Source organism: Cetorhinus maximus, chromosome 17 (assembly GCF_964194155.1).
Source record: "Cetorhinus maximus chromosome 17, sCetMax3.hap1.1, whole genome shotgun sequence".
Classification (NCBI taxonomy): domain Eukaryota; kingdom Metazoa; phylum Chordata; class Chondrichthyes; order Lamniformes; family Cetorhinidae; genus Cetorhinus; species Cetorhinus maximus.
In genome coordinates this window covers 62,918,316-62,943,363 of record NC_135895.1, presented here as the reverse complement: position 1 = coordinate 62,943,363, position 25,048 = coordinate 62,918,316, and the positions used below count along the sequence as shown (strand labels likewise).

The 25,048-nt window shown below is 40.2% G+C and overlaps 1 protein-coding gene across 1 annotated transcript in view; it reads left to right on the top strand.

The window, feature by feature from the left end:
* efcab7 (EF-hand calcium binding domain 7) overlaps positions 1 to 25,048 on the top strand; it is a 97,558-nt gene that overhangs the window by 54,353 nt on the left and 18,157 nt on the right. Inside the window, exons 8-10 of the mRNA XM_078561314.1 lie at positions 4,417 to 4,526; positions 8,711 to 8,865; positions 9,440 to 9,573. Coding sequence (XP_078417440.1) covers positions 4,417 to 4,526; positions 8,711 to 8,865; positions 9,440 to 9,573 — 399 coding nt within the window. The remainder of the gene's footprint in view (positions 1 to 4,416; positions 4,527 to 8,710; positions 8,866 to 9,439; positions 9,574 to 25,048) is intronic.

Genomic DNA, 25,048 nt, shown 5'->3' with positions numbered 1-25,048 from the left:
GTTAGGTTCAAGGTTGGTATGGAAAAGGACAAGGATGGGCCAGAAATCAGAGTTCTAAATTGGGGGAAGGCCGATTTTAATAAGATCAGATATGATTTGGCCAGAGTACACTGGGAGCAGCTATTTTTAGATAAATCTGCGTCAGAGCAGTGGGACTCATTGAAGAAGGAAACAGGGAGAGTACAGGGCCAACATATTACAGTAAAGATAAAAGGTGGGACCAACAAATCCAGGGAACCCTGGATGTCGAGGGATATACAGGATTGGATAAAGAGAAAAAGGGAGGCTTATGGCAGTTACCGAGGGCTCAAAACAGCGGAAGCCCGAGAGGAGTATAGAATGTGTAGGGGGAACTTAAAAAGGAAGTTAGGAGAGCAAAAAGGGGGCATGAAAAAACATTGGCAGGTAAAATAAAGGAAAATCCAAAGTTATTTTACAAGTACATGTATCAAGCAGAAGGACTGTGATATAATTAAAGAAATTAGCATAGAAAGGGAGGAGATTCTAAGTGGTCTGGCAGGCTTAAAAGTAGATAATTCTCCAGGCCCGGATGAAATGTATCCCAGGCTGTTGAGTGAGGCAAGGGAGGAGATAGCAGGGGCACTGGCAATAATTTTCAATACCTCTCTGGCCACAGGAGAGGTGCCAGAGGACTGGGGGACAGCCAATGTGGTACCATTATTCAAGAAGGGAGGAAGGGATAAACTAGGGAACTACAGGCCAGTCAGTCTAATCTCAGTGGTGGAGAAACTATTGGAAGCAATTCTGAGGGACAGAATTAATCTACACTTGGAGAGGCAGGGATTAATCAAGGACAGTCAGCATGGTTTTGTTAAGGGGAGGTCATGTCTGACCAATTTGATTGAATTTTTTGAAGAGGTGACCAGGTGTGTAGATGAGGGCAATGCATTTGACGTGGTCCACTTGGATTTCAGCAAGACTTTTGATAAGGTCCTGCATGGGAGACTAATAACAAAGGTAAGAGCCCATGGGATCAAAGACAATTTGGCAAATTGGATCCAGAATTGGCTGAGTGGCAGGAAGCAGAGGGTGACAGTCGAGGGGTGTTTTTGTGACTGGATGCCTGTGTCCAGTGGGGTTCCACATGGAACGTTGTTGGGTCCCTTGCTGTTTGTTGTATATATAAACGATTTAGACTTGAATGTAGGAGGGTTGATATGTAAGTTCGTGGATGACACGAAAATTGGTGTGGTGGTAATTAGCGAGGAGGATAGCCTTAGATTACAGGAAGATATAGACGGGCTGGTCAGATGGGCTGATCAGTGGCAAATGGAATTTAATCCGGATAAGTTTGAGGTGATGCACCTGGGCAGGACAAACAAGGCACAGGAATACATGATGAATGGTAGGACCCTGGGAAGCACCCAGGATCAGAGGGACCTTGGTGTGCATGTCCACCGGTCCCTTAAGGTAGCAGGACAGGTAGATAAGGTGGTTAAGAAGGTATATGGGATACTTGCCTTTATTAGCCAGGCATAGAATATAAGGGCAGGGAGGTTGTGCAGGAACTGTATAAAATGCTGGTTAGGCAACAACTAGAGTATTGCGTGCAGTTCTGGAATCCGCATTATAGGAAGGATGTGATTGCACTAGAGAGAGTGCAGAGTAGATTTACCAGGATGTTGCCTGGGCTGGAGAGTTTTAGTTATGAGGAGAGATTGGATAGACTGGGGTTATTTTCCCTGGAATAGAGGAGATTGAGGGGGGGACATGATTGAGGTGTATAAAATTATGTGGGGCATAGACAGGAAGGAACTTTTCCCCTTGGCGGAGGGATCAATAACCAGGGGACATAATTTAAGGTAAGGGGCAGGAGGTTTAGAGGGGACGTGAGGAAGAATTTTTTCAACCAGAGGGTGGTGGGAATCTGGAACTCTCTGCTTGAAAGAGTGGTAGAAGTAGAAACCCTCATAACATTTAAAAAGTATTTGGATGTGCACTTGCGATGACATGGCATACAAGGCTATGGGCCTAGTGCTGGAAAATGGGATTAGAATAGTTAGGTACTTGTTTGACCAGTGCAGACCTAATGGGCCGAAGGGCTTTTTTCTGTGCTGTAGACCCCTATGACTCTAATTGGTATCTTTATGGGGCTATAATAATTTTTTTTTTGATTTGTTTTTTCAATGTCTTTAGATTTATTTGGAAAAGATTAAGATGTGTGAAGTGAGGCAAAGCTTCTGTTATTGATATATAATGGCCTTGTCTGATTGACACATTTCTAAGGTTATAATAGCAATTTTTTTCAAAGGAGATTTTTGATTGGGTATGTTTTTGTGAGCATTTCAAAAATTGGCACTGTAATTATATGGTTCATTGGTTTTGTACATGATGCATACTGGGTGATTGGGCAGGGGGGACATGGAAGGAGTATGGAAGTGGCATGGAGATGGTATAGAAGTTGGTGGGGGATGGTGAGGACTAGAGGGCCTAACAGCATTGAATACAATTGGGACAAAATCCCGGAGAACCGAGATGGGCCTTCTAACCAAACTGCCTTGGCACTCACCTGCCTTCGTAGCCACAGCTGACCTCCTTCTGTGGTCAACGGGCCCAATTCGATCCTTCTCCACCTCCCTGGAGGGAAAATAGTGTGTACAGGGGCCTTTTTTATGGAGGCAGGCCTGCCAAGTTGGGAAATTTCCTAGGAAATCTCATTGCTCTCTGTGGCCTTCGCGATGCTTTGTTTTAATTAAACAATCGGATTCTCCTAGCCTGTACCAGTTCTTGGTCAGCTGCTAGGTGTCTGCTGAGGCCAAAATCCAGCCCATGGTGTTTATCCGAGAATGAAACTATGGGAATAGAACTCGGGGGAACTGGTTCAAACTAGTAAAAGGTAATTTTAGAACTGATTCAGGAAATTTATCTTGACATGAAGAGTTGCAGGTACAGTAGTGGAGGCAAAATCTCAGAAATCACTTAAGAAATAATTGAATGCTACAATGGGGTGAGGTTGGGATTTCTCTGGATGGATGAATGAATGGACTGAATGACATTCCCAACATTTAACTATCTTGTGATTACATATTATGCAGGCGAACAAAAGGCTGACTTTGTGTTAGCCCTGTAATGTCAGTTGCTACCCTATTTGGTAAGAGAATGTAAACTTAGAGGAGAGCTGATAAACACAGCTTTTTACCTTTTTCACCTACTTATCTCCCTGCCTTTGTTTGTGCCTCTTGCCTTTTCCTTTTAAAGGACATAATGTAGGAATGGGAAGAGTCAGTTCAGTCCATGTAGCTCACCTCAAATGTTACTTCAGTGTTCAGACTTCAGACAGGCCATTTTCTTCTATCTTAATAATAACTGTGTCCTTTTATCTCTTTTATCATCCTTATCTCAGGAATGAAAAATATCAGGTTGATTTATGCTTCTGATTACTCTCCAATGACTTCTAAAAGAAAGTGTATCTTTGTATAAGGATAGAAATATTTTTACTTTTGAACTAGGTGTAGCAAAATTATAAATACATTTGTAAACATGTTTGTGATTTTTCTCTACCTGGTATACAGAGCAGATCTTCCCTCCCTACTAATCACACTAGGTTACAAAGTCCCATATAGCCAAACAGTTGCCGACACTCATGCCCTAGGCTCAGACTTGAAGAATGGTCATTTAAGTGAGGTAGGGCAAGAGTGCCAATCTCTTGCAGAATGTCAGTCCCTGAAAAAAGGAAACAAAATTATGAACTTGTAACTATTTTAAAAAATTTTGTAACCACAGCTTCAGTGCCTTCACAATGTTACACTGACTATATATTTTATCTTTTTTTGCATTTTACTGTTCTCGATGGAAAATGCATGAAATTAATGTATATGTATTATTTAAAAGCATAAAGCAGTGCAGAGCAATACATTTTGTTACCTTTAAAAATGTAGAGTTTTTAATACATATTTTACTAATCCTAAGGAAGTTCCCTTCTGTTTGACAGGTGCAGCCTCACAAATCTTTATAATGGCAGCACATCAATCACTCAGTTCAATCATTCACAATATGAGAAATGTGCATTCTGTAGTTTCATCACTTTTTTATGAATTTAGCCTGATATGGCTGCGGAATTTCAGACAGACTATTTATGATGTGAAATGGAAGCAGACTAATTTTGTCTCATAACTCCCCCGTAAAGTATGTTTAAATGATTCCCCAACCATTTCCAACACCTTATTCATTTCTAAATGTTTTATTCAACATGCTGTAATCCTGGATTATTTGAATTCTAAACAACTCTCCTCAATGCTATATACATCTTTATCAGTTTAATAGTTGTAATGTAACATACTTGCAATACAGAATTTCGCTAGAAGGGAAATAAAGACATTTTCTACAATATACCTTTGTTGCACATGTAACAGTTTTTTAGTCACAGTAACTTTACGTTTTGTTCCATATGGTCAGAAAAATTATCGCCCTGGATGGATGTGGATACTGCATTATATGTTTTGAAGAACGCTGATGGTTCTGAAGCTCTGGAAGTCGTGTGTGCCACAGAATTACGGGAAAAAGAGGTCAGAATTGCTAACAGAAATGAAGGGAAGAATTTTCCGGTCGGCGAGCGGGGGTGGAAAATGACGTGCGGTGGCGTCGAGCGGGCGTCCGGATGTCACCTCACGTCATTTAGATTTTTAGTTCGGCGGGTGCGCAGCTGAACTGTCAAAGGCCTATTAAGGCCTGTTAAAAACTAATTAAAGTAGTTAAGTGAGCTGCCCGTCCAACCTTAAGGTTGGCGGGCAGGCAAAGAGCCCAGGCGCCCTTCACATTTTTCATGAAATCTCATCCACGGGCGGGATGAGGCTTCATGAAGTTTTTATAAATTAAATAAAGTTTTCCATTAATGTTCCTTGACATGTCCCAGCTCATGTGACACTGTCACATGAGGGGACATGTCATGCGTGCGAAAGAGCGTAGGTCCTGACTCAGGGAATTCCACCCCCCCTGCCCGTACAGGGAGCGATCAGCGCTTCCAGATGAGCTTCACGCTGGGCGGGCCTTAATTGGCCTGCCCACATAAAATGGCGGCATGCACCAGATTGGGGGCACCGATCAGATTCACGCTCGCTCCTACCCACTCCCGCACAACCCCCCAGACAGGGGGAAAATTCAACCCAAAGACTCCAAATGTGGTTTTGTTAACCTGTCTATACCTGGACTAATGAATTGGTGTGTAGAGAAATCAAAGGTCAATAGCTAGTGTGCATTGACTCCAAACTTGTTTTTCAACACATGTGAGACCAAAATCATCAAGGAAACTGCTGTTCAACTGGACACTTTTCCTCCTCTTTCCACTAATTTTCTTTCCATGTTGAGTCGTAGTTTCCCACACATCCTCTGGTACTTGCTATGGATATTGGTGAGCCATCTGATAATGGATAAGATGGATGTTGCAAAAGCCAAGCCTGTCTGGTCCTCCTTTGAGATCTTAGACACATCTTCAGTGGCGCTTGCTGAATATCAATCAGAAGTAACATCCTGGCTGATTTACCCTTGTAACCCAGGGAATTGAGAACAATTTTAGCACGACTTCTGTCATTTTGGCACAAAACTCAAGTTGAACCAGGAACCTTCCTGATGAGCACTTATTGGATTAACCAGCTGAGACATGAGAAGGACTTGACACTTTAATCGAACCTGTGACCATTAGCTATTTACTATAATATATGCAAGTTGTTTTTAACTGTTAAACTTCTGTTTTGGGGTAATGGCCAACACTGGACCCAAGTATCTTGATGTACTAGTGAGAAGAGTGGGCTTAGGTGTGCTGCTTTTGTTAAGTCAAAAACTGGTTTATGCTTTAGAAATATTTCTGTGCACGCTTGTCCAAAACCAACACAATTGACAAAACTAGAAAAGTTGTTAATTAAATTTGGCTTTAGAAGGGACAAAAGAGATTTTGGAGGAACAATATAACAATGAGCACCTAATATCTATCAATGATTAGAAAATTTCAAACATCCTGATTCAAAGATCTGTAAATTTACAAAATATATAGAGACAAAATAGCTTTGTACTGGTACATGAAATAAAAACAGAAAGTACTGGGATTGCACAGCACATCAGTCATCATTCGGGTGAGTGCACTGATTAAATATCCTTCCAAATAATGTAATCTACTATTCTCATTCCAATGCTGATCAATCAGCTGTGGATTTCCAAAACTATTTTTTAATTGTCTATTATTGTATGGGATGGTATTTGTAATGTTGCACTAAAAAAGTAATACAATTAGTTTCTGGCATAATATGTTTACCTGATATTTCAAGAACCTTTCAATTTGCCATAATATCAAATTTATATGATCATTCTTGATCAAAAATACACTGCCACAAAATATATTATAACTATATTTAAGATCACACACTCACCAAAGTAAATGGAATTTTCCACTTACATTACACTCATGGTTTTGTAAGCCTGATCCAGTTATTTATTTTTCCTGTGCTTCTTTAAATAAGCTGCAAGCATGATATCTCCATTTTGCTATTGTATTGTTGTGACTACTTTTTGTTTTGAGTTCATCTCTACTAGGCTTAAAGGAAGCAGGGGTTTTTAACCTTTTTCCCATATGAGGGAACAGTACATTAGATAATCTTTCTTCAGCATTTGTTTTCTGATACAATTTTTATTTTATTATAACATTAAGTAATACTAAAGTCTACCTAAAATTGTGACATGTTCTCTGACTGTACTTTATGCATTTTAAAGACTTTATTGGAACGAAACAGATGAAGATAAAGAGGTCACATATAAAAGAAGCTCTTCCAATACAAATTTTAGTTGAACTTGGGAATAGCGGGTCACCTTAACTGCAAGCTACTGAATGTCGTGGCATTAAGCAAGTAAGGTGGAGGGGCGTGGCTTGGTTCTGAAATCGTGTTAAATACTTTACATTTAAGTGAAGTAGTACAGGATATCAAAAAGCATGCCAGAGACATCAGCTACTTCCAACACCTGATTTCCTGCTACTGTTCGGCCACCAACCATATTTGTCACTTATCACTTCAATGTTTCAAAGAATGAAGGGATTAACTCCATGTCAACAGGAAGCCAGTTACAGAGTTGTGCCATCTGCTGCAAGGACGCCTGTAGTCAACTATACCATTGGAATGGTGAAGATCACCAATCACCTCAATTTTTCTGCCTCTGACTTCTAGCAGGGTAGCATAAGGATCAATCACAGCATCAGACGTTGTACTTTCCACACGGATATCAAACAAGTGACTAATACATTGACAAACCTGGTCAGCATTTCCTTTGCTTTTGAGCAGCAAGAGCAACATTGCACAGGTGACCATTGTCCTCCACCAGGTGTATTTCCCAAAGCAGATGTGTCATTGGCAGCTATGTAGCCATTCAATCAGTAGGTTCCTGCTCCTACTCTGCTACCAGCACTTGCTTCTCACCTTTTTACTCTTACTCATCCCATACATCCAAAAATCCGGCACCCTTGAAACCCAGACCATGCCGGATTTCAGGTTTTCCTGGATTTTCAACAATAAAATCAGGTAACCTATCATAGGCTAAATTCATTAAGAGATACATAAAATAAAGTATGAAAAAGAATAAATAATAATGTAATACACTTTTCTGTTTCTTTACATTGTAAATGATGAAGGAACATTACCCCCCCATACACCTTATTTAGTTTTCGCACTGAATGCACCTCTATCTAATTTCTGCAGTAATTACATTTTCTAAGCTACATACACCAAACTTTGCTTCCTTTTTGCAGTGCTACCCATGACCTTTTTACCTATTGGCCTTTTTAACATGATTGCAATGGCGAAAAACACAGAAAATCACAATAAACACCGAGTGATCTGGGTACAACAACTGCACCGACAGTGAGTAGGCAGAGGTCGGGCGGTTCAGGCTGGATCAGGTAGTTCAGGCCGGGCCAGGTGGGGTCGAGAGTCATTCATGCCGACTCAGAGTACAGGCATGCCATCGAGAACTAGCACCTGGCTGAATTGTTCCAGTATTTGGGCAATAAGTCTGAATTTCACTTAACTGAGTATCAAATGGAATATTTTTTAAAATGCCTGGTTTTCAGACAATTCTGGTTTTTGGACAGCCAGATTTTGAGTGTCCAACTTGTACCTCCAAGTTCAGAACTTGTAGGGATGTAAGATAATGGCTTCATCCAGTCTTTGTGCAAGCTCCAAAATGATGCTGTTAGAAGGATTTGTGGCAGGAGGGAAAATGATTTCAGAGAGGAAGGGCTCGGACATATACAAACTTTTAGTGAACAGCATGAAGGTAGGTGAGGCTTGCATTTCCTTGAAAACCCAGATTAAGCACTTGGTAGCTTTTTTTATACAGCACCAAAGAGTAGCCTTAGCCCAACCTTGGAGGCCATTTCTAAATGTCACATAGCAGCCAGATTTCCCAATGAAATTGCCCATGTGTGCTGAATTTGTACTTCTGCTGATTTGGATTCAGAACTCAATTAAGATAAAATTCAGATCAGTTTGGAGCTTTACGTTAGGCTTAGAGAAAATGCATTGATCCCATCAAACAAGGCTGGATTTGAATTCAGATCCCATGGATGTAAGAACACTTTGTGCTACCTGGTACAAAATTGTTGTGTTTAAAAAAATTCAGCAAAGTAAAGCAAATTATTCAACATTGGATCACAGTGACGTCCAGAAGAGTAAATAAAATGTTCTAATGTCTGTTAATTTTCATACAACAGAAGTTTGGGTGGAAGGGAGAGCTTTGTTCTGGAGTTTATCACCTCCTCCCTTTCACCAGTGGCTGCAGACTAAGGAAGAGGAGGAAATCAGTGACACGAGAGGCCAGGCTGGTCCACAGAGAAGATGGTAACCTAGCACTCACCAAGGAGTTCAGGTGATTTTTTTTTAAAGCAGAAACTTAAAACAGCTATTTTAAATTGGAGCTGATATTGTGGTGGAAAACTTGCCAATGCTAGAAATCGGAAAATAATGCAAATGTGCAGCAGGCCATTCAGCATATGAAGTGAAAGTAGGTTAATAGTTTTGGTGTAACACCTCATCAGAATACCACACTCATGCTGGAGAAAATCCATTTATAGTACTCAGAAGGACATGTCAAAAGGTGCCCAAGCATGCAGAGTTGAGGGAAGAATAGCAGGATGAGGGAAAGAGTTCAAATGTACTATCTGTTTTCACAAAGAGGTAACTAATAGCCTGATAGTTTTTAGAAGGTGAGAAAGAAGTGTAGTTTTTATGTGTATATGCATTCAAATCAGTGGATAATGCTGTTCTGACTAACTAACCATGGGCAAGGAGAAAAAGAGCATTTTTTAACTATGTCATCTGATAGTATATTTTTGTCCAGCATTTTCCATTTTTTAATTAAAAGACATAAGCAGGTAGCTTATATCTTTTCTGTATTCCGATGATACAACCTGTCCATTCTGACTGTCTTTTCATTTTAATAGGGCTGCTCTCTCAGACATCTTTGAAGTCATCGATTTAGATGGCAATGGCCTACTGAGTTTTGAAGAGTATAATTTCTTTGAGTTGAGGACCAGTGGAGAGAAATGTGACAGTGAGGCCTGGGTTGTGTGCCAAGGTGAGGTGAATAATTTTATTTAGGCGTTAGTAATTCCCACGTTTTCTTAAAACAAATGTCTGAGATTATGTTGACGATTAACCTGAGCAAGTCATTCAGTGTTGATGGGTGTGAATACCTGAGCACAGAAGTACAGAAGTTCAAAAAAGTCAGATGTTAGGAGTGACAGGAAAAGTTATGAAGAACATTTTCACTTTGAGGGCAGTAGAATTTTGAAATAAGTTCTCAGGAAAAGGTTGTTGAAGCAGCAGGTTTAAGAGATAAATAGATTTGTTTTTGAAAAAAGAATGGATAGAGATATGATGAGAGAGTGGACAGGATAACTCTCAAAGAGATGTGCTTGTGGGGTCAAAATTCTCTTTCCTTTCTCCTAAAGATTCTTTTGTGTTCCTGACAACTCCAGATAATCTAAATGTGAACACATTTTTGACGTGCATTAAAACTGTTCTTCGTTGGAAATTATGGGTATTACATTAGTCAGTCAAAACCATCAAAGCACCAATTTGCAGTCCAGTGGTTAGGAAGAGGAAGGATCAGGAAGTCTTGTTTACCTAGAAATGGCTAGTTTCAGCACAACATTGAGAGAAGTTCAGGGCACTGTTCAACTTTAAAGATGGCCTGGGCAGACCGGAGGAGAGAAATAGGCCAAATGAGTGGTTGTGCATGTGCACTGAAGTGAGCTGCATATTTTGAGCAACTTAGGGACATCAGTAAACATGTAGACATCTCCCTTATATAGCATTTAAATTCAGTACAGGATGTTGCACCTTTACTATATTAAATGCTGACATTTACTTTTGTAGCTGGATTATTTTTTTATCTATTTTACCTACAAAATAATATCTGAAAATTTTGAAGAATGTGTTTAATTATATATTTATTGTAACTATTTTGTAATTATTTATGGTATTTAAACATTACAGTATTTAAACAGAGACAGGGAACTTAGTTCATCGAAAGGATGAGGGATGTTCTTGAGAGCTGCAAGCAGCTGAAGCAAAACTGCATGAGACAACAGCTATTTTTAGAAGTGCTTTCTCAAAGGTTATCCTTAGTACATAAAGTGGTAAATTCTGCAGCTTGGTATGTGAGGAAAGATCTCTGTGGCAGTGTTGGACACATTCTAGCAACTGTTGGATTTTTTTTTTGGCATTTCCAATTCCTATGAATTTTTAAAACTTTCTTTAAATATGACTGTAACTAACAAATATAACTTAAATTTAGATCAACTTATGATTGCATAAAAATGGACACAGTCATATTAAAGATATAAGTTAGAGACTAATGCCTGCTTAAAGTGACATGAGGCTGTAAGCTCCTGCTGGATTCACATTGTTATCTAGCCAGGTAAGTTAGAGATCTGCGAATCCGTGAGACAGTTGATTCTTTATCATTGGAAAACTTTTAACTGATGTCCATTGGCTTGCCTGAGAACTTTTTTTTAACTTCACTCTGCATCGCTACAATTATAATATAGTGGGTGTGAAACTGTAATGGTGTGAGAATGTCCCCTTGAATGATGAGTTTCCTGGGCAGTTTGATAAATATTATTTCATTAATTCCAACATACTGCATTAAGGTAAATGTCCTTTCTTAGTGACTCCCAAGACATCTCCAAGGAGAGTGACAAATCTGCTATCAGGTAGAAGGGATTTCGGGCAGTAGCAATTGCTATAGTCCATGTTTAGGGTAAGTGATTTAATGTGGTATGACATCCCTAGACAAATCATGGCAGATTTCTACACCTACTGTGAGTAATGTGATTTGATGGCTGAGTACTTTGCATTAAAAATCTTGAAGGCAGTGAAAATGCAAGTATCTGAGATGTAACAAATCACTTGTCTTACCCATAATGTATTGCTGCATATACATTGTCCAATGTAAAGCTGGAGGAGAGAACAGCATAGGGGAGAAATTATTCACCTTCGTGCACAATGCGAATTAATTTCTCACCCCACGGATTTTCAAGTGGTCCAAAGCACCAGTAATAATTGTAAATTACTTAAAGAAGTAAACAGGTAAAGCATGGGCATTGGGAATCTAAAATAAGCCTCACTATTCACAAGGTAATTAAAGATGAGGAAGGTTGATCAACCTATCTTCAATCATTCCCATTTCAGCATCCAATTATTGTTTAAAAGATTCCAGGTTTTTTGCTTCTACTACTTTTCCTTGGGGCAGGATTTTCCCCCTGTCAGGGGGGAGGTTCAGGAGTGGGTGCGCTGCCATTTTAGGTGGGCGGGCCAATTAAGGCCCACCCAATGTGATTTCCACCAGGGAGCGCTCCCTGTGCGAGCGGGGTAGGGGATTCCCTAAGCCGAGAGTGCACTCTTCGCGCATGCGCATGAAAGAGCGTACTCATCTCCCTGAGGCTAAAAATGTTAAACGTAGAAAAATAAAATTTCCCTGACATGTCCCCTCATGTGACACTGTCATTAGGACATGTCCGTCACTTTTAATTAAACTTTTGTTAAATTTTTAAAAACCTACATGGAACCTCATCCCGCCCGTGGATCAGGTTTCGTGCTTTTTCTGAAGCCCGCCAGGGCTCCCGCCTGCCCGCCAGCCTTAAGGTTGGACGGGCGGGTCCTTTAACGAGGTCAATTGCTTTTTAAATGGCCTCAATAGGCCGTTGACAGGTCGGTGGGCACATAGCTGACTCGGCTGCGCCCCTGCCGACCTGAAAACTTAAATGACACGGAGTGACGTCGGGAGTTCCGCCGCCCCCCCGCTCGCCGACCTCAATATCCTGCCCTTGGAGTCTATCCCATATGTTCATTCTTTATGTGAAGAACAATTTCTTGACATCAGTCCTGGATTTACCTTGTATTTGTTTAAACTGTGCTCCCTTGGCTTACCCTTGTAATTACTTCTTTCCTTCACTTAACTCTTACATACTTGAAGAAGTGCACCTCCTGAAGATCCCAAGTTTCTTTAGATTTTTGTTATAAATCAGATCATATTGATTTGGTCCCAAAGATAATTTTAGTCACTTTGAATTAGGCATCTTGAGAAATTTATTTCTTATATTTACCTATGAAAATAGAAACACTTTTATTAGCAATTCATACTCATTACAGCCAACTAAAACAGCAATGATGACAAGAGAAAATGCTTGAATTATACATTGTCAGTCAGCTGCTTTAAGAGAAGGACTGATGTATCCTTTCATCAATTCTGATCATTCATACTGAATGCTAAGCAGTGTTTCCTTTCCCTTTCACTTAAAGGAGAGAACTGCCTTAGAAAAAATGCTTGGTAGGCCATTTCTCATTTTCAAACCAATTTAAATAAAACTATAGAAGCAATTAAGTAAATCTCATCCAAATGCAGTATCATTAAAATTAATGTCCAAATGTTGTCTTCTCTTTCTAGTAATAAAATCTTCAGTTCCATTCTTAACTACTCTGATAATGAAGCAGTCCGTGTCTCTATGCAGCAAGACATGGGCACTATTCAAGCTTGAGCTGATAAGTGGCCAGTAACATACGTACCATGCAAGTGCCAGGCAATGACCATCTTCAACAAGAGAGAATCTAACTATCCCCTCCTGACATTTCACAGCTTTACCATCACTGACTCCCCCACCATTGACCAGGAGCTTAATCGGACCAGCCACATAAGTACTGTGGCTATATGAGCAGGTCAGAGGTTGGGAATTTGCCTATAGGTACATTCACAGTGCTATTAGAAAGGGAGTTGCAGGATTTTGAACCAGCAACAGCAAGGAAAGGTGATATGTTTCCAAGTCAGGATGGTATGTGGTTTGGAGGGGAACTTGCAGGTGGTGGTGTTCCAATGTGTCAGCTGCCCTTACCCTTCTAGGTGATAGAGGTCACGGATTTACAAGGTGCCGTTGAAAGAGGCTTGGTGAATTGCTGCAAAGGGGAGGTTTGGTGAGTGGGAAGGTCGGCGCAAGTGAGGGTCAGCGAGCGGGAGGGTGGGCAGCAAACAGGAGGGTCAATGAGAGGGAGGGTCAGCAAATGGGAGGTCAACGCGTGAGGCTTGGCAACAGGGAGGGTCTGCAGCAATTGGGAGGGTTGGAAGTAGGAGGGGCTACTCCAAAATGACACTGATTGGGTCATGTGACCCTACCTGGCATGAAGAAACGTTCAAACGAAACTCCTGACGTAAACATGAATACCCTTCCTATTAACTGACCAACATTAAATTAAATGAATTAAAACAGTGTAACTTAAAACAGGGACTTGCTGTCCGTAAAAAAAAAACAGGACAAAGTCAAACTAACCAATTATTACCTCATCAGTCTGCTCTCAATCATTAGCAAAGTATTGGAAGGTGTCATTGACGGTGCTCCCAAGCAGCAATAAATACTATGGCTATAAGAACAGGTCAGAGGCTTAGAATTCTGTATATAGTAACTCACCTCCTGACTCCCCAAAGCCTGTCCACCATCTACAAGGCACCAGTGATAAGAAATAGTAGCAGGAGTAGACCATTTTTCCCATCGAGCCTGCTCCACTCTTCAATAAGATCGTGGCTGATTTGGCTGTGGCCTTAACTCCACTTTCCTGCCTGTCCTTAATAGCCCGTGACTCCTTTGTCAATCAAAAATCTGTTGGTAGAAGCAAAATACTGCGGATGCTGGAAATCTGAAACAAAAACAGAAAATGCTGGAAAAACTCAGCAGGTCTAACAGCATCTGTGGAGAGAGAAACAGAGTTAACATTTCGAGTCCGTATGACTTCTTCAGAGCTAACGAGAAGTAAGAATCTGATGAAATTTATACACCATCCAGGACAAATCAGCCCGCTTGATTGGCACCCCTTTCGCAAACATTCACTCCTTCCACCACCGACGCACAGTAGCAGTAGTGTGTATCATGTACAAGATGCACTGCAGAAACTCACCAATACTCCCTAGAGAGCAACTTCTAAACCCACGACCACTACCATCGAGAAGGACAAGGGCAGCAGATAGATGGGAACATCACCAGCTGGAAGTTCCCCTCCAAGCCATCCAGACTTGGAAATATATTGCCGTTCCTTCACTGTCGCTGGGTCAAAATCCTGGAACTCCCTCCCTAATAGCACTGTGGGTGTACCTACACCGTATAGACAGCAGCAGTTCAAGAAGGCAGCTCACCACCATCTTCTCAAGGGCAATTAGGAATGGGCATTAAACGCTGGCCTAGCCAGCGAAGCCCACATCCCTTGAATGATTTAAATAAAAACCATCCTGACTTGGAACTTTATCACCTTTCCTTGCTTTGCTGGGTCAAAATCCTGCAACTCCCTTCCTAATAACACCATGAATGTACCATAGGTGAATTCCGAACCTCTAACCTGCTCTTGTAGCCACAGTACTTATGTGGCTGGTCCAATTAAGCTTCTGGTCAATGGAGATCTCCCCAGGGTGCTGATGGTGGGGGATTCAGTGATGGTAAAGCTGTGGAATGTCAGGAGAGATAGTTAGATTCTCTCTTGTTGAAGGTGATCATTGCCTGGCACTTACGTGGTACGCATGTTACTTGCCACTTCTCAGCTCAAGCCTGAATAGTACCCACTTCTTACTGCATACAGATAAATATTAGAAATAAATTTCTCAAGATGCCTAATTCAAAATAAAATGACTAAAATGATCTTTGGGACCAAATCAATATGATCTGATTTATAACAAAAGTCTAAAGAAACTTGGGATCTTCAGGAGGTACTCCTCTTCAAGTATAAAAGAGTTAAGTGAAGGAAATAATTAATTGCACTGACCCTCCTCTTTGCTGTCCACCCTCCAGCTTCGCTGACCCTCTTGCATCGACCTTCCTACTTGCTGACCCTCCTGGTTGCTGCCAATCCTCTCAATTCCTGACCCAACATGTACATCACCAACAAAAAGGACCCACCAATAGACAACTTTAAGTTTTGTAATCAAATCCTGCAACAGGGGATACACAACCATACTTGCTGGTTCATCTTAAAAAAAATCTTCATTGGGGATTCCACATTCAGCAGATAACATCCAAAACAAACAGGGTTCTTGGATTTCTGAGGAGGAATCTTTATTATGCCAAAAATATCAGGGTTATAGCTTACCAAACATTTGTTCGTCCAGTCCTAGAATATGCAAAACAAAAATAAAAATACCTGGAAGAACTCAGCAGGTCTGGCAGCATCTGCGGAGAGGAACACAGTTAACGTTTCGAGTCTGTATGACTCTTCAACAGAACTGAGTAAAAATAGAAGAGAGGTGAAATATAAGCTGGTTTGGTGGGGGGGTGGGGGGGTGGGGGGTGGGACAGGTAGTGCTGGATAGAGGGCCAGTGGAGATAGCCAAAAGATGTCATAGACAAAAGGACAAAGAGGTGTTGAAGGTGATGATATTATCTAAGGAATGTGTAATTAAGGGTAGAAAGCAGGACGAGCAAGGTACAGATAGCCCTAGAGGGGGTGGGGTGGGGTGAACAAATCGAAATAGGCTAAAAGGTAGAGATAAAACAATGGATGGAAATACATTTAAAAATAATGGAAATAGGTGGGAAAAGAAAAATCTATATAAATTATTTGGAAAAGAAAGGGGGTGGGGATGGAGGAGAGAGATGATTTCCTGTAAGGTGATGATTTGGTAAGTATTACTATGCCAGGCTGTTGCTTGACTAATCTGTGGGACAGATCTCCCAATTTTGGCACAGGTCCCCCAACAACTGAGTGGCTTGCTAGGCCATTTCAAGGGCCTAGTTACAAGTCAACCACATTGTTGTGCATATGGAGTCACATGTGGGGTAAGTCTGGGAAAGGATTGCAGATTTCCTTCCCTGAAGGACACTGGTGAATCAGATGGGCTTTTACAACAATCCAGTAGTTTCACGACCACCATTTACTGATATTAGCTTTTTATTCCAGATTTATTCATCAAATTTAAATTTTGCCAGATACCATGGTGGAATTTGAACTCGTGGTTCTGGAGTATTGGTCTGGGCCTCTGAATTTCTAGTCTAGTAACATTAACACTATGATACTGTTCTCATTTGTGCCCTCAGCTTATTCAGCAGACTCCTTGCATTGAAGTTTATACCATTAAGACTCCTTGCATTAAGATCTGACAAACTCCCTTTTTGTCTATTTCTAGTCTTTGTTTTTTCTGCCTTCCAAACTTGCTTACTAATGTCCAAGTAATTTAACGCCCTCCCTCCAGCACTGTCTCGCCAGACACACCTCCTATTTCTGTACTCACTAGTGCGGGGTACTGAGAGTGATCTGAGATTCCTACCTTTGAGGTCCTGCTTGTTAATTTATTTCCTAGAAAAATCTGTCAGTAGGACTTCATCCCTCTTCCTACCTATGCCATTGGTGCCGATATGGACTGCGACCTCCGGTTGTTCACCATCTCCCGTCAGAATGTCTTGCAGTTGCTCATCGATATCCTGACCCTGGCACTATGGAGGCAAATTGTCATCCTGGAATCACATCTGTGACCACAGAAACTATTGAGTTTCCTGTCACTATTGCTTTTATGGCCTTCCTCCTCCTATAACTCCAGCCTCTATGATACTTTCTTAGAAACTGATCTCTGATAGATACTCTCCCTGACTCTCATTGTCCCTTAGGCTTGCTCTCTTCACTCTTGCAGGTTAGCTGTCTCTGCAGAGAGTACAGTGCTCCTGGAACAATTGGCCACAGTGTGCAGCATCAGAAAGGATGAGGAGCTTCTAGATCAACTTCTCCAGAATGTTCAGTAAAACAGAAGTATGAGTCAGTTCAGAAAACGAGAATGGTGTACAGAGTGTAAAGTGGTTGGTCAGCCACAGAGGAACAGAGTGAGACCGATTTGTCAGTATGCCAGGAACCCGAGTCCAATTACAGTCCAGTTACAGTAACAGAAACTCTGACAGAGAGGTCCTGCAGCACCATAGATCAAGGGACTGTTCATGGATCAGCAGGTAAATTACAAACAATAGGAGAGATAGTAATGAGAAATTCTGCTGTTCGGGATATAGACTATCTTTTCTATTATCTCCGCCACTGAAGGTGGACAGATGTAATGTTTGTCTGTAAATAATAGATCTCAAAAACTAATGAAAGGATATCTATGGAATTTGGTACACACACGGGGTACAGCCCAAGGAAGAACCAATTAGCTATTGGCAAAGATACAGATTCCGGATGCTGGAACTTTTTAAAGGGTCTATTAACATTGGGAAATAGGGCAAATTGACTTTTGTGTTTAGAATGTTGTGCATTGTTTTATTTAGAATGTTGTTAATTGTTTTAGAATGTTGTAGATTGTCTAAGCTGCTGCAGTGGAATTTGTCACAGCTGTTAAAATATGAGCAGGGTTTTCAGAGCAGGTTGTTGGATGTGAATTGGCCTGAAGCCCCCTCAGTGAGATGGAAGCTCTTAATACAAATACTTCATTTTTCAATTATGTAGTTACAGAGCATCAACTAGGCAAGGGGAAAGCCTCAAGGAAGAGTTGTGTAATTATAATAATGTTGAATTAACACATGGTGGCTGAGGTTTATGCAATACTGAGTTCCCTCTTCACTTGTTTATTTTGTAGTTATTACCAGAACTCCAGAATTATATAATGCACAGACACAATGAGTCAAATGGCCTCCTTTTTTGTTATAAATTTTCTGTGATATTGTTTCCATGGTGGTAGGGTGAAGGACATCACAGAATGGGTGAAAAATCTTCTAGGGCGGGAGGAAGAGTCTATTTTTCTCCTTCCTTTGCTGTAGTGATTTCCATTCCAAATCTTTGATCAAGGATGTGACACAGGGTGCATTTCCCATACTGATTTGTGCTGAATCGTGCAGCACATCTTTGGATCGCTTCAATCTTATTTATAACTCTCGCCATAAAAAGATCCCACATACAACTTGCATACACCTGGAGGAAGAGCAGCCAAAGGACGTGGCCCTTATTAAAACCATTAACATGAATGCGAGGTCTTGCAGAAGGAGTTTAAGGAGCTACACATTAAATTGAAAAAGATCTCTAAGCTGATGGTTTCTGGACTACTTTCTGTATCATGGCCTGGACAATTTAAGGAAAATTGAGAAGGCCAATATGTGGCTGCAGGGCCTTTGCAAAAAGGGAAGGTTCAGGAGTTAGAGCAATTATAGCAAGAGTAAACTACCTCAGCAGAACAACTTCCATCTGAACAGAAATTTCTCAAATATCCTTGAGGAGATGATAACAGAGAAATGGGGACTGATTTAAATTTACATGCTGGGAGTTGAGGAGAGGACAGGATTAGGGAAAGTGCAGGCTAAAGACTAGAGAGGGTACATGGCATTAGTAAGGCTGATGGACTAGGCAGAAAGCTTATCTGAAATAGTGCAAAAGTATTCTCAGAGGAGAAAGCAAAAAAAAATGACAATGAGGCTGTAAGATTTCAGGTCAATTACAATTGTCAGACTGAGTTTGGAGAGCTGATCTTAAAGGGGACCCTTAGTTCAGAATAGCTACAGACTACGCTGGGTACAAGTACATTGTCATAAGCTTCACAGAATTTAAGTTAATCACAACAAGTACAAAAAGTGATACTTAACAGAGGCAGTGATATACAGTCAGTTCGAACACTAGCTCACTATCCTCCAAGATGGTCATCTCCTGATATAATTTCCTGTTATCTCCTGACTGGTTCTCTAGGGTGTCAGTTACCTATGGGATGTCCCTCTCATTATAGTTTTTTCTATTATTTCACTAAATTTGCTGGTTTTCTTCTGAGATAATGAGGTGCCTGAAGGTATTTTTGGTATTTGCTTATTTGAGATAAGATTGCATGTTGTGTCATTGTACTAATGATTAACTTCTGGGCCCATCATCCCAAATGCCTAATTTGTGTATAGGTATCCTGTAGAATTTCCATTAAGACAGGTGTTTATCAGTATGTTGCTCGAGTATGTTCTCATAGTGACTGTTAGTGCTTGGAATGAAGCTAATTAAAAGTTATAATGTGGCACACAGTCTTGACCTGATTCAGAGATTACAAAATCACTTTGTACCTAAAATCTATACAAAATATATCAGTGCATAAGGACAATGTGTGTTAAAGCTAAAGAAGCAAGGGTACATAAATGCATTATACATTTTGAAAGAAAGTAACTACTTCTCTTTAAGGCACTATAGCTTTGTACCAGCCAAGGGTCATGTGTATTTCTATCTGTCAGTCAAGGCTCTTATAATGTACTAGTGTCCTACATTGATCATAATTATACAGAATATAATATTAGGTTAATTGATTAAAATACCTTGATCACCTAATCATTTAATGTGGCCTTTCTTGTAATTGTCTTACTGTTTATCCATGAGCTCTTAGGATGGAGACATCTACTGGTTTTTACAGCCTTCCTCAAGAACCTCAAAGGTCGCATTTTTAACTAATTTTGCTTATTTATCTCTGCTTCTGCATGGTTTTGCCATGCTGCTGTTTATGCCTGGTCCTTCACGCCAAGCATATCTCTTTTCAAACTTGATCAGACAAAGGTCAGCAGTTCCTTTATCCTTTATATTCCTATTGCTTTTACATATTCCAGCAGAACTTTTACATTTAGCAAGATTCATACATCGACCAAATTAACCATCATGCACTGCTTCTTGGCCTTTCATGGATCATAAGCATATGAAGAAAAAAAATCACATAAACCGACAAGGCCCTTCTAAAGAGCAATTAGGGATGGGCAACAAATGCTGAACTTGCCAGCGACACTGACATCCCAAAAAAGAATTTTAAAAAGTGACGTAGTAATAAATTGAGTGTGAGAGATGGGGTTAAAGGATATCCAAAAAAAAATGATAAAATTACAAAAAAGCAAAGATCATGTTCCAAAAAATTGGAGTCACGATTCATTGGTATGTATTTGAATGCAGAAAGTATTCAAATTAAAACCGGACAGTTAGAAGCATTAAAGCTTTAAAGAAATATGATAACGGCCCTGAATTTCTTGCAACAGCAACTATAATGATACATGCTATATATTTCCCAGTTTTGTGTGTCAATTTCACTGTTAGCAACTTACTCCAGATTTCCCTGGATTTCTAATTAAAATATGCCACTGTAAGCATAGCTGTGAATCCGAAGCAGAAAAATTCATTTTGCTTGATCATTTCTGAAAATTTCAATCTGGAGTATTTGTTTACTTATATCTGTCAGAAAATTACTTAAAAAAGTAATAAATATTGTGAAAGAAACAAAGAGTTATTCTGTAATTCACACACTGCATCATGAGGTTATATGAGCTGTGGATTTTAAGGTTGCTGCACTTTACCCCGATTGACATCAGAAAGGATTTTCAGAAGCAATGGAGTAAACAATCAGTCAAAGAGGCAATTTCAAAGTGTTTCAAGGATTACTGTAGATTTTTTCAATTACTGCATCTAGCAGTGCAATAAATAATTTAGTATGAATAATATTTGCATTTGCTGTGCGTTAAGCGTGAAAACTGTTGGCTCCATTTTGATCAAGAACATTTTGAGTTAAATATGTAAAGGAAAGATTTGTGAAGGTTTTGAACACAACTGTATTATGATGCCCAGAAGTAATGTTGCCAGCTTTAAATGCATTCCTATGTTAATTTGAAAGGATAATTGTAGTTTAGTTATGGACACATAACATGGATCAAAACCAATAACTACAAGATGCAAAATTCAATTTTAGAGAGCTAGACTTCTCAATTGGAAATGAAAATGAATATCAAGTGATGCAGAAAAAAAAATACAATACAATAATGATGTGAAACACAATGTGCTTAGACAAAAAGAAGATCCAGAAAGAGATACTTTTGAAATGAATTTTATCATGCAAGTAATACTGAGCTGTTTGGCTCCAAGCTAGAATCCAAGTTCCCAACAAATTCATTGTAGTCGAACAATTTATTGCCTGATTCTTATTATTTTGTTCTGTTGTGACATGTCAGTAGATACTGGTTAAATAGATATATAACGCTTATTAAGGAAATGGTATTATATTGGGTAATGGATGCACAGCTGTAAATTTGATTGATGTAAACTACTAAAAATATTAAATAACAGCCAAACTTATGGTACAAAATTGCCCTGCATTATAGGCCACCAAATATTGGAGATGAAATAGAAATAGATTGGCAGACAGCTCAGAGAAATATTTAGTATTGGTCATTTTAGCTGTCGCATGATGTTCTAGAATAAAGGTAATGCATGTGATCAAAATGGAAAATGCTTTTTAACTTGCTTCCTAGATCATTATGGGATTTTACAGGGTGGCTGGACAGCTTAGGGCAGCTCTGCCTCAGTTCAGGTTCTGGGGAAGGTGGGATCTGTACAGGCCGGATGGTCTACATCTGAATAGAACCAGGATAAATGTCCTTGCAGGGAGATTTGCTAGTGTTGTTGGGGAAGGCTTAAACTGGATGGGAATCTGAGCCCATATTCAGATAGGACAAATTCAGAGCAGAGAGCGAGAGACAGAAAATTAGTGGGTGACTCTGAAAGACAGAAGAAGCAAAGGTTAAAAGGTTAACAGCACAGTAATTTGGCAATCTTAAAAGGTATTTATTTAAATGCAAGGAGTATAGCAAACAGAGCCAATGAGCTGAGGGCACAGATAGACACAAGGCAGCATGATATCATTGGTATAACGGAAACTTGGCTTAAAGAGGGGCAAAAATGGCAGCTCAACATCCCTGGATATAGGATTTTCAGGCAGGGTAGAGAGGGGACTAAAAAAAGGTGGGGTTGTAGCATTATTGGTTAAAGAATCAATTACAGCTGTGAGGAGGGATGATACACTAAATGAATCATCAAATGAGGTCATGTGGGTTGAGTTTAGGAATACAAAGGGGGCAGCCACACTACTAGGAGTGGAGAGAGAGATAGAGGAGCAAATATGCAGGCAAATTTCTAAGTGCAAAAACAATAGGGCAATAATAGTTGGGGACTTCAACCAACCTAATATCACTGGGATATGAACAGTGTAATAGGCACAGAGGGCAAAAAATCCTTGAACTGCATTCAAGACAACTTTTTTAATTGGCACGTAACAAGCCCAATGAAAGGGAGTGCAATTCTAGATTTAGCCTTAGGAAATGAAGCTGGACAAGTGGTTGAAGTAGCAGTGGATGACCATTTTGGAGATGGTGACCATAATACAGTTAGATTTGATATAATTATGGAAAAGGATAAAGTAGAACAGGAATAAAAGTTCTAAATTGGGGAAAGACGAATTTTACGAAACTGAGGTTATCTGGTGAAAGTGGACTGGATATATCTAACTTGAAGGAAAATCAGTGACATACCAATGGGAAGCATTCAAAAGCGAGATTTTAAGGGTACAGTGTAGACATCTGCCCACAAAGAAAAAGGGCATTACTGCCAAGTCTAGAGCCCCCTGGTTATCCAGAAGTAAACAGGGTAAGGTAAAGCAGAAAAAGAAAGCTTATGACAGTCATAAAAAGCTTAATATTGTAGAAAGCCCAGATGTGTATAGAAAGTACAGGAGTGAAGCAAAAGAAGTAATTAGGAAAACAAAGAGAGTATATGAAAAAATATTGGCAGGTACAATCAAGGAAAACCTAAAAATGTTTTATCATTACATTAAGAGCAAGAGTTTAACTAGGGAAAGGGTAAGGTCTATCAGAGATGTAAATGGTAACTTCTGCAGTGATGCTGAAGATGTGGGCAGTGTTCTCAATCAGTACTTTGTCTCTGTCTTCACTGAAGAGAGGGATGATGCAGATATTCTAGTTAAAGAGGAGAAGTGTGAAATATTAGATACAATGAGCATAGTGAGAGAGGAAATACTGGAGGGACTGACCTCCTTGAAGGTTGATAAATCACCAGGGCTGGATGGATTGTATACCAGGCTGTTAAAGGAAGCCAGGGAGGAAATAGCAGATGCTCTGAGGATCATTTTGCAATCCTCAGTAGATACAGGTGAGGTACCAGAGGATTGGAGGTCTGTGAACATTGTACCATTATTTTAACAGGGTGCAAGGGATAGACCAAATAATTATAGGCTGGTCAGTCTGACTTCGGCGGTGGGAAAATTATTAGAATCAATTCTGAGAGACAGGATAAATTGTCACTTAGAAAAGATTAATCAGGGATAGTCAGCATGGTTTTGTTAGGGGAAGATTGTGTCTTACTAATTTAATTGATTTTTTTGAGGAAGTAGCAAGGAGGCTTGATGAGGGTAGTGCAGTGGATGTTGTCTACATGGATTTTAGTAAACCACAGAATCACAGAGTTGTTATGGTGTAGAAGGAGGGCATTCGGCCCATCGTGTCTGCACTGGCTCTCTGAACGTTTTAACTTAGTACCAATCTCCTGCCTTTTCCCCATAACCCTGCACATTGTTTCTATTTAGATAATCCCCCAATGCCCCCTTGAATACCTCAATTGAACCTGCCTCCACCACACTTCCAGGCAGTGCATTCCAAACCCTAACTACTCGCTGTGTGAAAAAGTTTTTTCTCATCTCGCATTTGCTTCTTTTAAAACTGTGCCCTCTAGTTCTCAATCCGTTCATGAGCGGAAACAGTTTCTCTCTATCCACTCTGTCCAGGCCCCTCATTATTTTGAAAACTTCTACCAAGTCACCTCTCAGCTTTCTCTCCAAGGAAAACAGTCCCAACTTCTCCAATCTTTCCTCATAACTGATGTGTCTCATCTCCGGAATCATTTTCGTAAGCCTCTCCTGCACTCTCTCCAATGCGTTCACATCCGTCCTATAGTGTGGTGCCCAGAACTGTACACAATACTCCAGCTAAGGTCTAACTAGTGTGTTATATAAGTTCATCATAACTTCCCTGCTCTTGTACTCTCTGCCCCTATTAACAAAGCCTAGAATACTGTTTGCTTTAGAAACAGCTCTCTCTACCTGTACTGCCACCTTTAACGACTTATGTACATATACACCCAGGTCTCTCTGCTCCTGAACGCCCTTTAGAATAGTACCCTTTACTTTATACTTTCTCTCCATGTTCTTTGTACCAAAGTATATCACCTCACACTTCTCCACATTGAACTTCATCTGCCACCTATCTGCCCACTGCACCAATGTGTCAATGTCCTTTGAAGTTCTACACACAGTTTACAATTCTCCCACGTTTTGTGGCGTCTGCAACCTTTGAAATTGTCCCCATGCACACCAAGATCTAGATCATTTATGTATATCAGGAAGAGCAAGGGTCCCAATACCGACCCCTGAGGATCTCCACTACAAACCTTCTTCCAGCCCGAAAAATACCCATGAACCATTACTCTCTGTTTCCTGTCCCTCAGCCAATTTTGTATCCATGTTGCTACTGTCCCTTTTTATCCTATGACCTGTAACTTTCCTCACAAGTCTGTCATGTGGCACTGTACCGAACGCCTTTTGGAAGTCCATATACACCACATCAATGACCTTGCCCTCACCAACCATCTCTGTTACCTCTTCAAAAAACTCTAGCGGATTTGTTAGACATGATTTTCCTTTAACAAATCCCTGCTGACTCTACTGAATCAATCCAAATTTTTCCATGTGACTATTAATT